Source organism: Cariama cristata, unplaced genomic scaffold (assembly GCF_000690535.1).
Source record: "Cariama cristata isolate BGI_N322 unplaced genomic scaffold, ASM69053v1 scaffold6568, whole genome shotgun sequence".
NCBI classification, from domain to species: domain Eukaryota; kingdom Metazoa; phylum Chordata; class Aves; order Cariamiformes; family Cariamidae; genus Cariama; species Cariama cristata.
Window position 1 is genome coordinate 24,066 of NW_009629347.1, and position 15,237 is coordinate 39,302.

Below are 15,237 nucleotides of genomic sequence, written 5' to 3' on the forward strand. Positions count from 1 at the left end.
TGAGTTGAGTCAGTGGTCATGATCTCTCCCTGCTGCCTTTACCTTTCCCCCAGTTACTGCAGATTTTTGCTGTCTTTTAGAACTTTCCAGCCCAACTATCTTCTGGGGTAGGATGTTCCTCTTTCAGTCTTCTGTTACACTTAAAGGATTTTAGTAGTTAGCAAGCATGCAGATTTACAAGCTCATACAATAGTATAACTTTCGACTTATCAGTTCCCTCCTCGTTGCATTCTGCATTCCTTAGGCCCAGTTATCTTCCTGATGGACGTTGCCAAGTTGGCATCAATTCTCTCCTCAAGGCCCAGTTGTTCCAGGATGCCCCTACTCAATGAATGCTAACTGTGTGCCCTTCTGATTACAGCCTTAACTTGTCAACTTAATATAGACAAACTACATTTCACATAAAATTATCAGAGTTATCCTTCAACATGAGTAGCCACGTTGTAACTTTCTGTCACACTCAATCTTGCAGAGCCATAAACTTCTATCTTTCCTCTACAGCTTTAGTGGTGCCAGCTACAAAAGAGCTAAACTCCCTCTGCTTTGAAAGGGAGTAGCATCTCTCTCTGTAGCAAGCATTCACCAGTGCATTATCACTGGTTGACTCTTACCGCAGCTCCCTGATGTCATACCTTTGGGATGCAGGAAATGTGAGCCATCCCATCACACACCTTTCAGGTGTATTGTGACACCAGGAACTAACTGATCCCTCTAAATAATTATTAACAAATACATGAGAGAGACTTCTAGTCTCCTACATCTGCCTTTCTGTGAGGAAGGCAAGAAAAAGTGGCAGTGTATTGGTCTTTGTGTTTAAGAGTCTAAATGTTTTTCTAAGGTCAAAGTTGTGATCTGAGCCAGACAGGATGTTGGAAGATAGCAAACTTCCCTTCAGATTTTAGAAGAGAATGCCCCTCTCATCTCTGCCTGGAATCCTGTCAATGAATAAACATTGCTGTCGCCAAAGGAGGGTGCTCCCAAGGGCAAGGTTTATGAGACGGACAAGTTGATATATTGAAGAAGAGGGGAGAAGGATGTAGAACGTATGAAGGTCTTTCATCAGTCTGAGTCCCCTTGTATGTTGCACAGGATTGTGATCTATCTTGTATGTGACGCGTGGCTCCAGGGTTAATATTCCTCCTCTGACTTAGTCATGCAGGCTCCTTTTGCAATCAGTGGAGAGAGACAGAGACTTCTGCAGTGTGATTCCCATGAGCTGCTTTAGATATCAACCTGGTATAAGAGCAGTTGCATTCCACAGGGCATGTAAGAGCAGATGCTAAAACCCTGCATAACTTAAAGACTGTGAATAGGGAGAAATTATTCATTGTCTCTTGATTAAAAAAACGGTGGTGTTACCAAATACAGCTTTTATATGCAAGGCTGAAAACAGAGGGAAGTAGTTCTCACAACATGCAGCTGAACATATTCTCGTTGCCGGGTAATACTGTTAATGCCACAAGTACTTGTGTGTTCAAAACGTGATTGCACAAGTGAAGAGAAAAAAATCTAGGTGCTGTGAAATGCAAAGACAAGCTTGATCTCAACTGATTTTTAGACAGCTTCAGTGCAGATGTCTGCTCACAAACATGACCCCCCACTCTTGTCATAGCCAACAGAAAGAAACAGTAAATTCTGGGGCATCACTCACTAGCTTATTTTGGACACCTACATTCAGAGAGGTGAATCATGGCTGTAGGCCAGGACAGCACCCGGGGAGGAAATGTGCTTCTTGTTCTCTTCCCTGGGCATCTGCTCTTGACGTTGGCAGAAGACAGGGCATGGGGTTGGTCAAACCTTTCAGCTGAGCTAGTTCCACTGCTCTAGGTATGCCTGTTTCTCTCACCAAAGACATGCCTTCAAGCAGGGAGTCTTCTCCAGTGTCAGCACTGAGGAGTTACCTCTAGTCCATACCTCTGTCATTACTCTTCAGCCTACTCTGTTTGCTGCTGCACTGGGTCAGGTGTGCTCTCTGTGTGTGTGCTAGGGAGCACAGCACATGCTACTTGCTTCTTCAGGGTATAAGAAATGGAAAGTCTGGGTACATGGGCAGTTCACAAGGGTCACTAGTCTCCAAGTCCCCAGAAAACACCTTTAATCATGGAAGGAGGGCAGAAAGCAGAAATGAGATCAGCCATTGTGTGAGGTGGAAGCAAGGTGTACAAGGCCAGGTGGTATGGGGCTCACTGCCATTAAGCAAAGACTGACTGCCATATGAATCATAAAATGGTTTGAGTTGGAAGGGACCTTGAAGGTCACCTAGTTCCAACCCCCCTGCCATGGGCAGGGACACCTTCCACCAGACCAGGTTGCTCAAAGCCCCATCCCACCTGGCCTTGAACACTTCCAGGGATGGGGCACCCACAGCTCCTCTGGGCAACCTGTTCCAGTGCCTCACCACCTTCTACAGTGAAGAATTCTTCCTAATATCTAATTGAAATCTTCACTCTTCCAGTTTAAAGCCATTGCCCCTTGTCCTATCACTCCATGCCCTTGTCAAAAGTCCCTGCTCAGCTTTCTTGTCGGCCCCTTTAGGTACTGGCAGGCTGCTCTAAGGTCTCCCCGGAGCCTTCTCTTCTCCAGGCTGAACAACCCCAACTCTCTCAGTCTGTCTCCATAGGAGAGGTGCTCTAGCCTTCTGATCATCTTCGTGGCCTCCTCTGGACTCACTCCAACAGGTCCATGTCCTTGTGCTGAGGACCCCCGAGCTGAAGGCAGTACTGCAGGGGGGTCTCACCAGAGCAGAGCAGAGGGGCAGAATCCCCTCCCTCGACCTGCTGGCCACACTGCTTTGGATGCAGCCCAGGGTATGTTTGGCTTTCTGGGCTGTGAGAGCACATTGCCAGGTCACGTTGAGCTTCTCATCAACCAACACCCCCAAGTCCTCCTCCTCAGGGCTGTTCTCAATCTGTTCTCTGCCCAGCCTATATTTGTGCTTGGGATTGCCTTGACCCATATGCTTCCGCTTGGCTTCGTAAAGCTTGTGAGTCAGACATACAGGGAGAATGATGTCCAGTGTTCAGGAGTCAGAGGATTCCTCCTTCACTTTCCACTATATGCAGATCTCAGGAGATACAGTGTGCCCTCCCAAGCCTTGTCTCCAAAGCAGAGTACCTTTTCCTTCACTGTGCAGCTGCTCGTGCCACAGAGGCTGCCTTCTGGAAGGCTCAGCCAAGTAGTTAGAACTTGGGATCTGTGCAACTGAAAAAACCTGCTCTGCCCTGTGACTGGAAGACTGTACAGCAGTGTTCAGTGCTATCGTGAAGGCTCAATATCGGTGCCAAAGGACCAGCATGCCTTGGGCAAACTGCATACAGGTGGAACAGGAGTTTTGATGCATCTCTGTTCATTCAACTGTTGGTCAGGGAGGAATAAGGCTTCAGGAAGAGCCACTCAACTGGTGTGATCTTAAAAACCAGTTTTGTAACGCTAATGACATACAGATAAATCCTTCCTACAAATGGTGATAGTGCAGGGCATAGGAACACATAGCTGAAATCCAGGTTGCACAGAACATTGCATGGCTCTCTCTGCAGGGCCCTACCTGGACCACTGCCAGCTTCTCATCTTGTTTCCCAGCCCAGGGTTACCAGGGCTTGACCATCTGTGTTTGCAATGCAGCAAGTGAAAGGGAACATGACCTTCCCCATTCACGTTGTCCCTCCTGTGGGAAGGACCAGCCTTGCCCAGATTTTTTGCTTCTGCTGTCTCCTATCTTCCACTTGCCCTCAGAGCAGCTCAGTGACATCCTTTGGGGACAAGGACACCAACAAAAGAAGGTCTACATCTCTCCAGATGGTGTGACAGAAACGACGAGACCTGGAATAGGAGTGACCCAAAGTGATTGTCTCTGCATGGTCACAGAATACCATGCGTTTCTCTTGAGCCCAGCACTGCCCTGCTTCACTACCTTGCCTGGCACAGCCCCATTGCTGCTCCAGCACCCTTGTGAATCATTAACAGGCCAAGTCCAGCTGCTCCTTTCACAGCTTTTCCTTACACGCAATTTTCTTTCCCAGCCCCCAAATATTAACTCAAGCAAGACACAGACAGAAAAAGTGGTGAAAAGACTTTATGTGAATCTGCATCTGCTGACAAAATGGCAAGCAGGAGAGCAATGGTAGGCAAATGTGCCTCATCTCCGCACTCCTGGTGGGCAAGCTGGTCCTCCTTGCAACAAGGATTCCTGTTTGTCCTTTGCTCTGACGCTCCGCAGACATCCCTGTTCCTGCTTTTGTGGAGAGCAGTCTCTTTTGGGGCTTGCAATGGACCTTAACATAAAAGCACCTCTCGGTCTCCTTCATGAATTTCCCGGCCCTTCTCTTTTACTAGCAGTGTTCGGTCATTCCTGGCCCTGCAAGGAAGTGCCATTCCCATGCTTTGTGCTTAGTGCAGGGTGGAGTTTTGTAGTTTCAGGCCGGTCAAAGTAGGCGGGCACTGTAGTCAGTCTTAGAGCTGGGACATACACAAATGAAGGGGATAGGAGGGAGCAGGCACAGGTATAGGTAAGAGCTGAGTACAGGTGTATATGAGAGCCCAGTGTGAAGGTGGAGTGCCAGTACATGAACGCACAGCTGTTTGTGTAACTGCCTGGAGGAGTGTGTACCACAGCAGTGTACGTGTGTGAGGGCAACTTTGCTTGAGCCAGGTCTGGTGATGCTTCAAGAGGATTTGTTAAGGTGAGATTTTCAACCATTTCTTGGTATCTGGTGTGGATGCTCTGGTGCCCAGAACTGTATTCACTGCTCATGCTTAGCAGCCTGAACTGGGAAATAATTTTTGTAAAACACTGTAAACATACGGATGCCAGTAGATTGCTACATGATTCCTCCTGCAGACAGAAGCTGTTGGTCTGGCTTAGAGGGTAGTTCCTGCCTCTCCAGACTGTCTTCTCGGTGCCCCTTCTCAGCATTTGCCACCAGCGACAGTCAGGCCATCTGTTCTCCTCTGAATGGGCAGATGCTACTTCTAATCCTGCAGAGGCTGATCAGGCCAAATTGAAGAAGAATTTGATAAGACTATGAGCAACCATCAGTGCCATCAAAGACCAGTGTCTGGGGCTTCCCTGGTACCAGCTCCCCTTTGCTACACTCCTGCCACTACAGCAGTAAGGGATCTGTACAGGTCTGGAGAGCTGCCCCAGCCTTGCAGAGCACTCAGCCGCAGCCTGCGCAGCGCGAGGTATTTTGGGCTGTAGTGTCACCCCCTGCTCAGACACACACAGATTCCACAAACCTGTACTCTGGGGACATGCCACCTATGCTTGGAGTGTGTTTGGTGGGTATGTCTCCCTCGAGCTGCTTGCTGCTTTCTGTAACACTTTTTCTTTGCCAGTATCAAGCTTTTCCAAGGGCCCTGTGTGTTTCTGGAAAGTTTAAAACTCTCTTCATTTTTTTTGGAGACTTTAGCTGCCCAGGTAGGCAGATTGCAGTTCTTTGTGTTCTTGTATGTGTGCTGTGGGAGACTGTAACATGGTGACACTGGATCGTCACGTTTTTCGGTAGTTTCTGTTCTTCATCCTTACTGCCTTGAGATTCTTCCTGCTCTTTCTGCATTCAGCCAAATCGTGGCTCATCTCTCTGCCAGCAGACAGTAACAGTGTGCCTTTTTTTGTTCTGCAGCTGAGATTGTCTCAATGATTCTAAGCTGATCTTTACTCTGTAGCTCTGTGAAGGCTTCATATTTCACTTTTGCAATATGAAATGAACTGAATCACTTGTGACACTGGATGTTTGCTGTATGGAAAACGTGGTTAAGCTTAAGACCTTAGTTTAGAAACATCCCAGCTGCCATGATCGAGAGATACAGTGATGAAAAATAAGGTTATGTAGTATTTCTTTCATATTAGGACATGTGTGATAGAACCTCTCCTGCTCTTTGCTGCTCCTCTGTTCCACTTCACCAGGCACACACACCTCATTTCAATCCTTCTCCCCTCCCCGTGGGACAGACTGGTCACGGCAACGCTCATCACCACTTCTTGTACAAGAGTGAAGAAGCTGTTGAGGCTGTGGCCTCACATGGGGCCATTTCTACCAAGAGCAGTCACAGCGATGGTCTGCATACTCTGTGAAATGTCTAAAACATCCAGCTATCCCACCCTGGTTTGATTCAAGATAAAAGCATGCCCTTGCTTCCCGAAAAAACTGAATCGATTCTATTTGACTCAGACTATTCACACACAGGTTTCCAGGGACATTATTTCTGTGGTTTTAAATCTGCCTGGGTATCTTAATGCCAGTGTTCATGTCTGCTCAACAGTTTTTCTCAATTAAGGGCTTCTGGCTATAGTCCAGAAAAATCTGTTGGGAGGTAGAATAACAATGTTAATGGTGCCAGATGGAAGTGATATCATCAAAGTTCATTTGGAAGCCAGGACTTTTGGTAAACACTGCTGTATTCATTTGCAAGGAGGAAGCTGATATATGACTTATTTTTACAATAGTCTTTGTTTGCAGCTCTTCCTAGGCTTGTTCCAAATGTTGACCTGAATCAGCTTCTTGTCAGACCTGAACACTACACTCCACTTCTATAACCAAAAAAATCAGTGGACTTCTTGTCCAGGAGACCAGAAGCATGTGGTCCCTCACTAAATGCCCAGCCCCATCCTTGCAAGACATTACTAAAATAAAATTCATATTGTGGTAGCACTTATTGGCAGCAACCAACCTTACACATGGGGCTGGGTATTGTCCTGGCTCTGAGAAATCATAATTGCTGCCTTATAAACCCTAAGCTCAAAACGAATGCACAACAGGTAGATTAGATAAACAAGCCAATTTATACATATATGCTGGAGGGAAAGATGAATACTGTTCTAGTTGGTTAGCAGCAGCGACTGTACCTGGAAATATAAACTTCAGTTCTACAGGAACTGAAATCGTGGGAGGAGGCACCTCCATACAAATTAGTCTGAAAACCTTGCCGCAGAGGGATGTTGAGGCGGCGCGTAGGGAGGAGGTTAGGGAAATTTTGACTGTGAACATTCACGCGTTAGCGTGGCCCCAGAAGACAACACGGTAAGCACGTAGTGGGGAAGCAGCGTCTGCACTGTGGCCAGCTGGGGCAGGCATGCTTTGTACCTTTGCTGCTTTAGCAGGGAGGCAGCTGCTCTGCTTGGGCATGGCTACCTGAATTCAGTGCGGTCGTGGGCTGCACAAAAGCAGTGTACAAAGCTGTAAGGACCTGGGCTCCAGTGCTGCTCTGTCCAGGAGGACCTCCAGCTTGCCCTGCAGCCCGGAAGGCCCTGCTCTCTCTATCCTGTCGGGCTGTGGAAGCACCTGGACGGACTGACCATGACTGAGAGCCAGTAAGGTTTTTTATTTTAGTTCACCTTGGGAAGTGTAAAGCAGTTGCACTGGCCAGAGAGGCCTGTCTCACTGCAGCACAGCTAACCTGCCAGCCTGGCACGTGGTGACAGGGGAGCACACCACTCTATATGGACTTACGTGCTACCTGAGGAGCTGGTCCCCAGGGGCAGCCAGTGCTGCATGCACCCACCTCTATTTGAGGCACAATCAGGCATGGCTGGCAGAGGGAAGGAGAGTGCACAAGAGAGGAGCAGTTGGCAGAGCATGCTTCAATGTACTTTTTTAAAATTAAGAGCGTCCTTCCTGCCTCAGATCCCACCCCTGACGGTGTACTTCCTGCAGATTCCTGTGACAGCTGGCTCTCAGGCTATGACTTGTTCCCAGGCAGCGCAATGGACATTTTCCAATAATGAAGTTGTCCTCAACAGGCAGAACAGAGCTTTAGTGCGAGAAACAAGGAGCCAGCTTTGGGCAGACCTTTGAGTTGGACTAACACGTTGTGTTGTACCTCTTATCATGAAAGACCTACAGGATGAATGGGGTTGGAGGGAGGGGTAGCAGGACACAGCCTTTAAAAAGGAGTTAGGCTAAGAAAGTGGTTACTTGTAGGTAAGCCTGCCTACACAAAGATGGATGAGAGAAACCCTCATGAGCCTTTCTAGCAAAATTGCTTATGACTCTCTGATTGTGGAGGATATACTGTTGTGCTTGGCTTTATTACACTGCCAAATGACCTCCTTTGGTACGTCAGTTTTTGCCTGTGATGACATGAAATGTTTTCTGAAATTCCGAAAAGAATATAAGCAAAGGAAATGGAAGCTTACATTGTATTTTTACAGTATTCTGGCATAAAAAAAATTGTAAATGGTGGTCAGAGCAGGAGCTTAAAAGTAACAATGTGGAACTATTGAATTCTCCACAAAAACTGTTTGTTCCATCCTTCCTCCATAAAAATCGCTGGGATCATGTCTGGGATTGTGTACACTTAGTACACGTTTGTGTGTACTGACTTACTTCAATACACTGAACTAACTTTTAAACTTTGATAAACGTGCAGACAAGCTTTTCAGTGATCTTCTAAGACTGCATTAGAATGGCTTACTGACAAACAGTCCTTTTGTTACAGAAAACTTTCAGTCCTGCAGTATTTATGTCCTTTCCAAAGACCCCTTGTGCTGTGGTTGTGACAGTATCATTAGTAGTGTGGCAGCTTTCCAAAACCCTGAGCCTGCAGGATTGGCAGGAGCCTGACGCACCACATCCTGCCACCTTCATCATCCTGTGATGCTGAATTTCCTCTGTCTCTGCAGGTCCCTTGCAACCATGGTGAAGTCTAGAAGGGTGCAGGTGCTCCTGATTTTGGCAGTTCTGTCCTTCCTTCTGATCCACTTCTACTTCCTACCCTGCAGCAACAATGCCCCCACGGAAGAAAAACCTTCTCCAGTCCACATCCTCATTCTCTCCTCCTGGCGATCAGGATCTTCTTTCACTGGACAAATCTTCAGCCAGCACCCCAGCGTCTTCTACCTGATGGAGCCCGCATGGCACGTGTGGGTTACGATGTACCAGAACAGTGCGAAGGTCTTGCACATGGCAGTGCGGGACCTAGTCAGGTCGGTCTTTCTGTGTGACATGTCAGTGTTTGATGCTTACATGTCTAGCCAGAAGAAAAAGTCTGATTTATTTCAGTGGGAGACAAGCCGAGCCTTGTGCTCCCCCCCTGCCTGCGACTCATTCAGTCGCAGTGACATAATCACTGCAGGCAATTGCAGAACAATCTGTGGCAAGTACCCATTCAGCAAGGTGGAGGAAGCTTGTAAAACCTACAGCCATGTTGCCATCAAGGAGGTTCGATTCTTTGACCTAAAAGTTCTCTACCCGCTTCTCACTGATCCGTCTCTGAACCTCAAAATCATTCACTTGGTCCGTGATCCTCGGGCTGTTTTCAGGTCCCGAGAGAATACAGTGGCAGACCTGAAACGTGACAGTAACATTGTTGTGGGGTCCCAGAGTACGAAGGGAGAAATGGGGCCCTACAACACAATGCAAGTAATTTGCAAAAGCCATGTTGAGATTTACAAGGCAGGCCGTCAGGCCATTCCCAGCTTCCTGAAAGACCGCTACCTGCTGGTTCGCTACGAAGACATTGTCAGAGACCCGCTAGCAAGGGCTGCTCAGATGTACAGGTTTGCAGAACTCCATTTCACACCGGAACTTCGGAAGTGGGTGCACAACATCACCCATGGGAAGGGGCAAGGAGCACAGGCCTTTGATATTGGGTCCAGAGATGCGCTGAGAGTATCCCAGGCCTGGAGGAAGACCCTTCCCTTCCAGAAAATAGAAAAAGTGCAAAATGTGTGCAAGGATGCGATGGACTTGCTGGGCTACCGGCTCATTCAGTCTGAAGAAGAGCAAAAAAATATGTCACTGGATCTTTTGTTTGCCCAGAACTCCTCTGAGTAACAAATTCTGAAGGCAGAAAAGCTGCTCTGTGTATCTACTCTCTGAAGGCAGCAGAGTGGAGAACTCTTTACTAGAGCAAAAGAGGACAAAGGTGCATGCATATGTGTGTAAGAGTACATGCACAGGTGTGCTGTGCAAGGACAAGTAACACAGGAACCCTGGCTGCACTCATCAGAGCTTTCTCAGCAGCACAGGGTTACGCTCCCAAGACCCCTGGAGGCTCAGCCACAATGGAGGCTGAAGGAATGCAAGTCTGTTTTCCAAATTAAGTCCATGGTTTATGCGAAAGAGGAAGTATGTGTAGGTTGCAGCAAAGAGAATGCCAAAGGAATGTGACCAGATAGCAGAGTTCAAACCCCTCATGGACCACAGCTAAATACTCGTGAAGCCACACGGAGCAACTGCACTGCAAAGGAAAAGGAGATATAAATGGAAGATGAATAAAGAGAACAGTATTTGTCGTGCTGCCACCTAGGATATGTAATGCCAGAAGAGAGGCAAGGATGACCAGACATTCGTTTCTGGAAAGATCCTTTTTTTGGAATGGTTGAGTTTTCAAGCCCAGTTTTCTTTTGCCCAATTCCTGTGCCTGGGCATCCAGCATTGGTGGTAATGTTGGGGAAATGTTTGTGTTCACTTACTATATAATGGGAAAACAGAATAAACCAGCTGTAGTTGAAAATAAAAACTCCTGGGTTTGCATATGGCGATCCATTTCTGGGACTATGTGAATACATTTATTTTTCAGCTGAAATAATTCTGTCTTCTAGCTTTCAAAACCAAGAATAGTTGTTCCGTGGGAGTTCTCACAGTCCACATGTGTGACTGAGAAGAATTCACGCTAAGGTTGAGACAGTAAAGACAAGGTAAGGACACAGATTCCATTGGTATAAATACTGGAACTGGAAAGATAGGTTTATGGCAGCGGACTGCAGAAGCCGAGAGGAGAATGGGAATTTATCCTATTGAATTATTTGTTGAGAGTATTTCCTGTCTTAGAGCACAACAAAATTATGTTTAATAGACTATGCCATTCTCCACCATCTCCACTGGAGATGCCATTCTCCCAGCTCCAATGGGAACGTGTAGCTCAAACCTGAACAACAGAATTATTTTTACCTGTTTTTAACAGTGTTCCAAAGACAAGGCAAAAAGCTTGTTACCAGACTTGAGGAGTGAAATGCCTACAAATACCTCTTTCTAAACATCCTCTTTCATGTGTAAATTGCGGAGTCCTTTTAATATGCATCTGTTTAACAGTGCCTTCCGATACTGCTCCAGAGCCGGAATATTTCCACTACCCTGCACACAGCAAGGCAGCTGTTCTAAGGCAGGATCACAAGCATCAACAAGGGATGAGTCTCGATTCTGAGGATGTGCATCCTTGGGAGAAGGTGATCATGGCAAGGCTGGGCATTGGAGGTGATCCGAGGAGGCTCCAGGCAGGATCAAGGTGTTCAGGGCCATGGGAAGCTGTGTTCCCCTTCCCTCTCCTCCCCCTCGCCCCTTGGTTCACTGCTGCTCTTCTCTGGCTGCAGCCCCTTGCCCCAAGGCCCTGCTCACTTTGTGGGTCAGCTCCTCATGCCAGCGTAGCTCTGGTGAGGTGTGTGCATATTAAACCTGCCAGAAGGGCAGTTGGTGCCCACTATAGAAAAGTGACAATGTCTACCTGGAGGACTAGACCTCATTTGCATGTTATTAAAAAGTTGCAATATCTTCTTAAGCAGAGAAACATATACTGCTGAATTTTAAAATTAGAGGATGTAGTGACTGTGTTCGTGTTCGAAGGTACATAGGCAAGAAACAGTGTCCAGCCTCTCCCTATTGTGTGCATTTGAAGGGTGACAGAGAAGGATTCACCTTAACCGAATAGCAATGTCTAATAGTAGGAAGAAGGCTCTTCTGACAAATTCACAGCGTCTGGGTTGGCTGGGTTTTTTTGTACCAGAGATTTAATGCAGGTTTTGTTATGTGCTGATTCTGCTGAGGAAAGTAGGGGAAGTAAAAAAAAGTAACCTGACAGACAGACACTGAGCAGTTAGGTTGGTTAGCAAGAGAAAGCAGCTGCTAGCTAATGAGTGGACCTGTGGAGTGAACCAAAGAGCCATCCCCAGTCAGCAAGCAGCTCTGAGACCACGGAGTAGCAGCCTAGAGAAGAGGGAGAGCTTCCCAGCCCAGAAGCAGCTCTGTAGTCACCTTCACTGGGGTAGGCATCAGCACTGCGGATCCTGTGTGTCCCTTTGGGGTGAGAGACCATCTGGCAGCAGTTAGGAAGAGAGCTGGCAGGACGAATTGTGCAAGAGCAAGTGGTGAGTAGGGGAGGTTAGCTGCCCAGCAAGGCAGCTTGAGAAGCAGAATTGGTCAGCAGTGGGAAAGAGGATTTAGGCAGGAGGGAGGAGCCTTTCTTCGGTTTCTGTTACATTCAGCATTATTGTTAATTGTTTAGACTTCACAGGCTGGTGTTCTGTTGCAGCATTTCTCTTATCCATCAAATTCTGCTTCTTCAAATGCCCCTGTGTACACTCATGCCTTGTAAGGGGTGGGTGGGCAGGGGCAGACCTCAGCTTGTTTACCCAGTTAGCAGCATTTTCCTGGTTTCTGGGTGCAGAACTAGATGAATGTCAGCGTTTCTGAAGGAGCCCTTTGAAATTGAATCCAGACATCTCTTACCACTAAACAGAGCCTAGCACATTGCATTATTCAGATGCGTTAAGTCTGCACACCATACAAGCTGAATTTCTCCTATAGCTGCTGGTGATTCCTTCAGCACAAAGTTGGTTACTATCCAAATTTCACTTTCAGTGACGCTTTTCTTTTGGATGAAGCAATCAGCCCTGATCACCACAACTAAAAATGTTTTAAAACAGCTGTGGATGATTACAGGATGTTTGCTCCTCAGGGACATGGTTTCTTTTTGGAGACCACTAAGATAACGTTTCCTCTACATATGAATCCTATTGTTTAAAACAAAGCTCTTATTCGCAGTGGCTGGAAGGATTTGAGGTGCTATTTCTGTGTCTTTCCAGAGGCTGAATTTCCATTTCATCATCTGTAAAACTGGAATAATATTGACTCAATTCAGAGGAGGCAGATCTGGATCTTGTATTGTGTAAATAAAGGTTTGAAGCAAAATTCATAAAAGAGACATCAGAAGTCGTATCCAACATTTAGGCTTTAGTGACATTTACAGATCACCTGCTACCGTAGCACTGTGGACATCTATATTCCCAGAGCTAGACTGCTAATCCGTGCAAAGGGTGAGATGCTGTATATTATGGAAATCACAGTCTTACTGCTAGGGATCCTGTTCTTGAATGACAAAATCCATGCTGAGCAGGCAGCACTGGCTTTGCGGTAGTAAGTCCACTGAATGCAAGGTATCTTCCTTTACATGGTGTTTATGCAAACTTAGAGCAGGCAGGCTGGCATAGAGGCGTAGGACTTGCACTGTGCCAGAGAAGCACACAGCCGCTGGTTTTCTTTTAAAGTCCCTTTAAAACGGATCTTAACATAGTCAGCTAAAAGCATGGAGTCTCAGAAGCCTGTTCTTACTGAAGTCATAGTAAAGAGCTTCCTACTTTAAGTGCCAAGAAGCCTGTTCCTGAGCAAAAATAGACTCTTTTCAGTACATTGTAATTATATCTCTGCATTAACCAATGTCACCTTGAGTGGTGTAAGTTTTATTATGAACACTTGTTTCCAGTGGACTCAGTCAATTCCATGTGTCAAGTGTTTAGCTGGACAAAAAATCTTCATAGTGTTTCCAGTCAGACAGTAAACAAATGACATAAAAGTAACATATGAAGCATTTTCTTAAGGTTCTGTTTTGAAAATTACTTTAATTTCTGTTTCCTAAGCTTAATCAGAGAAAAAAACAGGATAGCTGAGTTCAGTGTATCTTTACTACACTGTTTCCTCAATACAACAACTGGTAAGATTTTTTTTTTTTCTGGGAGCACCAAAGCCACACAGTGTGGTGACATGAAAATTTAAAGTTGTCTTAATGCAAGCAAAGATGACTTAAACTACTTTTTTGAGGAGGAAAAAACCCAACACCCTCCCCCCTGCAACTTTCAAGATGGTGAGCATGACATTTAAAACTATGGCTGTATCTTTTGGCATGTGCATAAAATAAAGATCATGGAAGTCTGTTTAGAAACAAACGTCAAGTTTACATTGTGAAAGTTCAGAAGAGTAAACTACTTTTATACCAATGAAGTGTAAGATGGAGAAGTCACCAATTGAACGGACATTTAAAACCTGACTCTTTAGTACTCCGTCTGTTGCTCTTCAACCTGGTGCATGCAATCAGCTCTTCACTATAACTTTAGTTATGAAAAGCCAGAATTCATTGATTTTGATGAACGCTGGCTAACTCTAAAAGAGGAAGCAAATGGGAAATTCCCAGATAATAGTTTGCAGACCCAGTATTTCTGCCTCTGGAATTGTCTTTAATGCAAAGTTTTGGCATGTGCATTGCCACTCTGCTCAGCCTTCCCAGTTTATAAATATTGCTGCTCCAGGCAATAATACAAAGAAACTTGTATATGCCTTTGAGCATTTCTGGCACTCCCTGATAGTACAGGGACTTGATAGGAACATGGCATGCCAAACTCTCTCCAGCATATTGGAAGGAATGTAACTGTGTCTTTGGTAAGACAAAGCAGAGGAAGCAAGGATTTTTATCGTGGGAGAAAGCAGAGGAGCCAGAATGCCCTGAAGCAGAACCATATGATATAGTGACATCTCCAGGCCCTGTTAACGGGAAAACGGACCAAAGAGACCTAAACCCATGTGCCTGCACAAGCAAGAGTGTATCTCTGGATAAGCGGTGACTTTCCAGAGGAATTCAGAACAGGTGAGAGAGGGCAACCTTGAGTAAGCTGTGCTCCTTGTGTCCAAGTTCCTACACCTACTGAGGGCACCAAATGCATATGGAAAGGTTCTCAGTGTTAGACAATGTGTTTGTACAGTTCTGCAAAGGTAAAAGCACTATATGCAGATTCAGAAGTTTGCACTGCATGCCTGACTAACTGCCCTGAAAAAGACAAACTGTCTTAAAAGAAGTGTCACTTAGAATTATAAAAAGATATAATAAGCCTTACACTTGATCTTTTTATGTTGCAGCCATTTAATGTGTTCTACGTCTCACTTTGAATTCTAGAATTTTGGTTAAACAAGATTGCCATTGAATTGTGAGGTTATGGTGCTGCTGGGACATCTACACTACCCAAGCTAGACTGGGAGTTTTTGGCTGCAGGAGGTGACGGGTCTCCTGTTCATGAACCTGGGCATCAGCAGGCCTTGGATTTCAAATCCAGCTGGTAAAGCTTCTGATTTAAAAAAAAAAATCTTACTACCTTATTTGCTGTGTTTTCTTGCACTCTCTCATTAAGTGTTTGGTCTTCCACACAAGTCGCAAGTAACCAGTCTGAGCAGTGTGAATGTACCAGATAATTCTCAC

General features: G+C 46.0%; 1 protein-coding gene across 1 annotated transcript; it reads left to right on the forward strand.

Annotated features, from left to right (window-relative positions):
• Positions 1 to 8,633: 8,633 nt before the first annotated feature.
• On the forward strand, positions 8,634 to 9,773 carry CHST4 (carbohydrate (N-acetylglucosamine 6-O) sulfotransferase 4). The gene has a single exon (XM_009705120.1). The coding sequence runs from the start codon at positions 8,634 to 8,636 to the stop codon at positions 9,771 to 9,773; it is 1,140 nt and encodes a 379-aa protein (XP_009703422.1).
• Positions 9,774 to 15,237: the final 5,464 nt, after the last annotated feature.

Coding starts and splice junctions, on each gene's coding strand:
- CHST4 (XM_009705120.1), top strand. CDS start 8,634: ATGGTGAAGTCTAGAAGGGTGCAGGTGCTCCTGATTTTGGCAGTTCTG.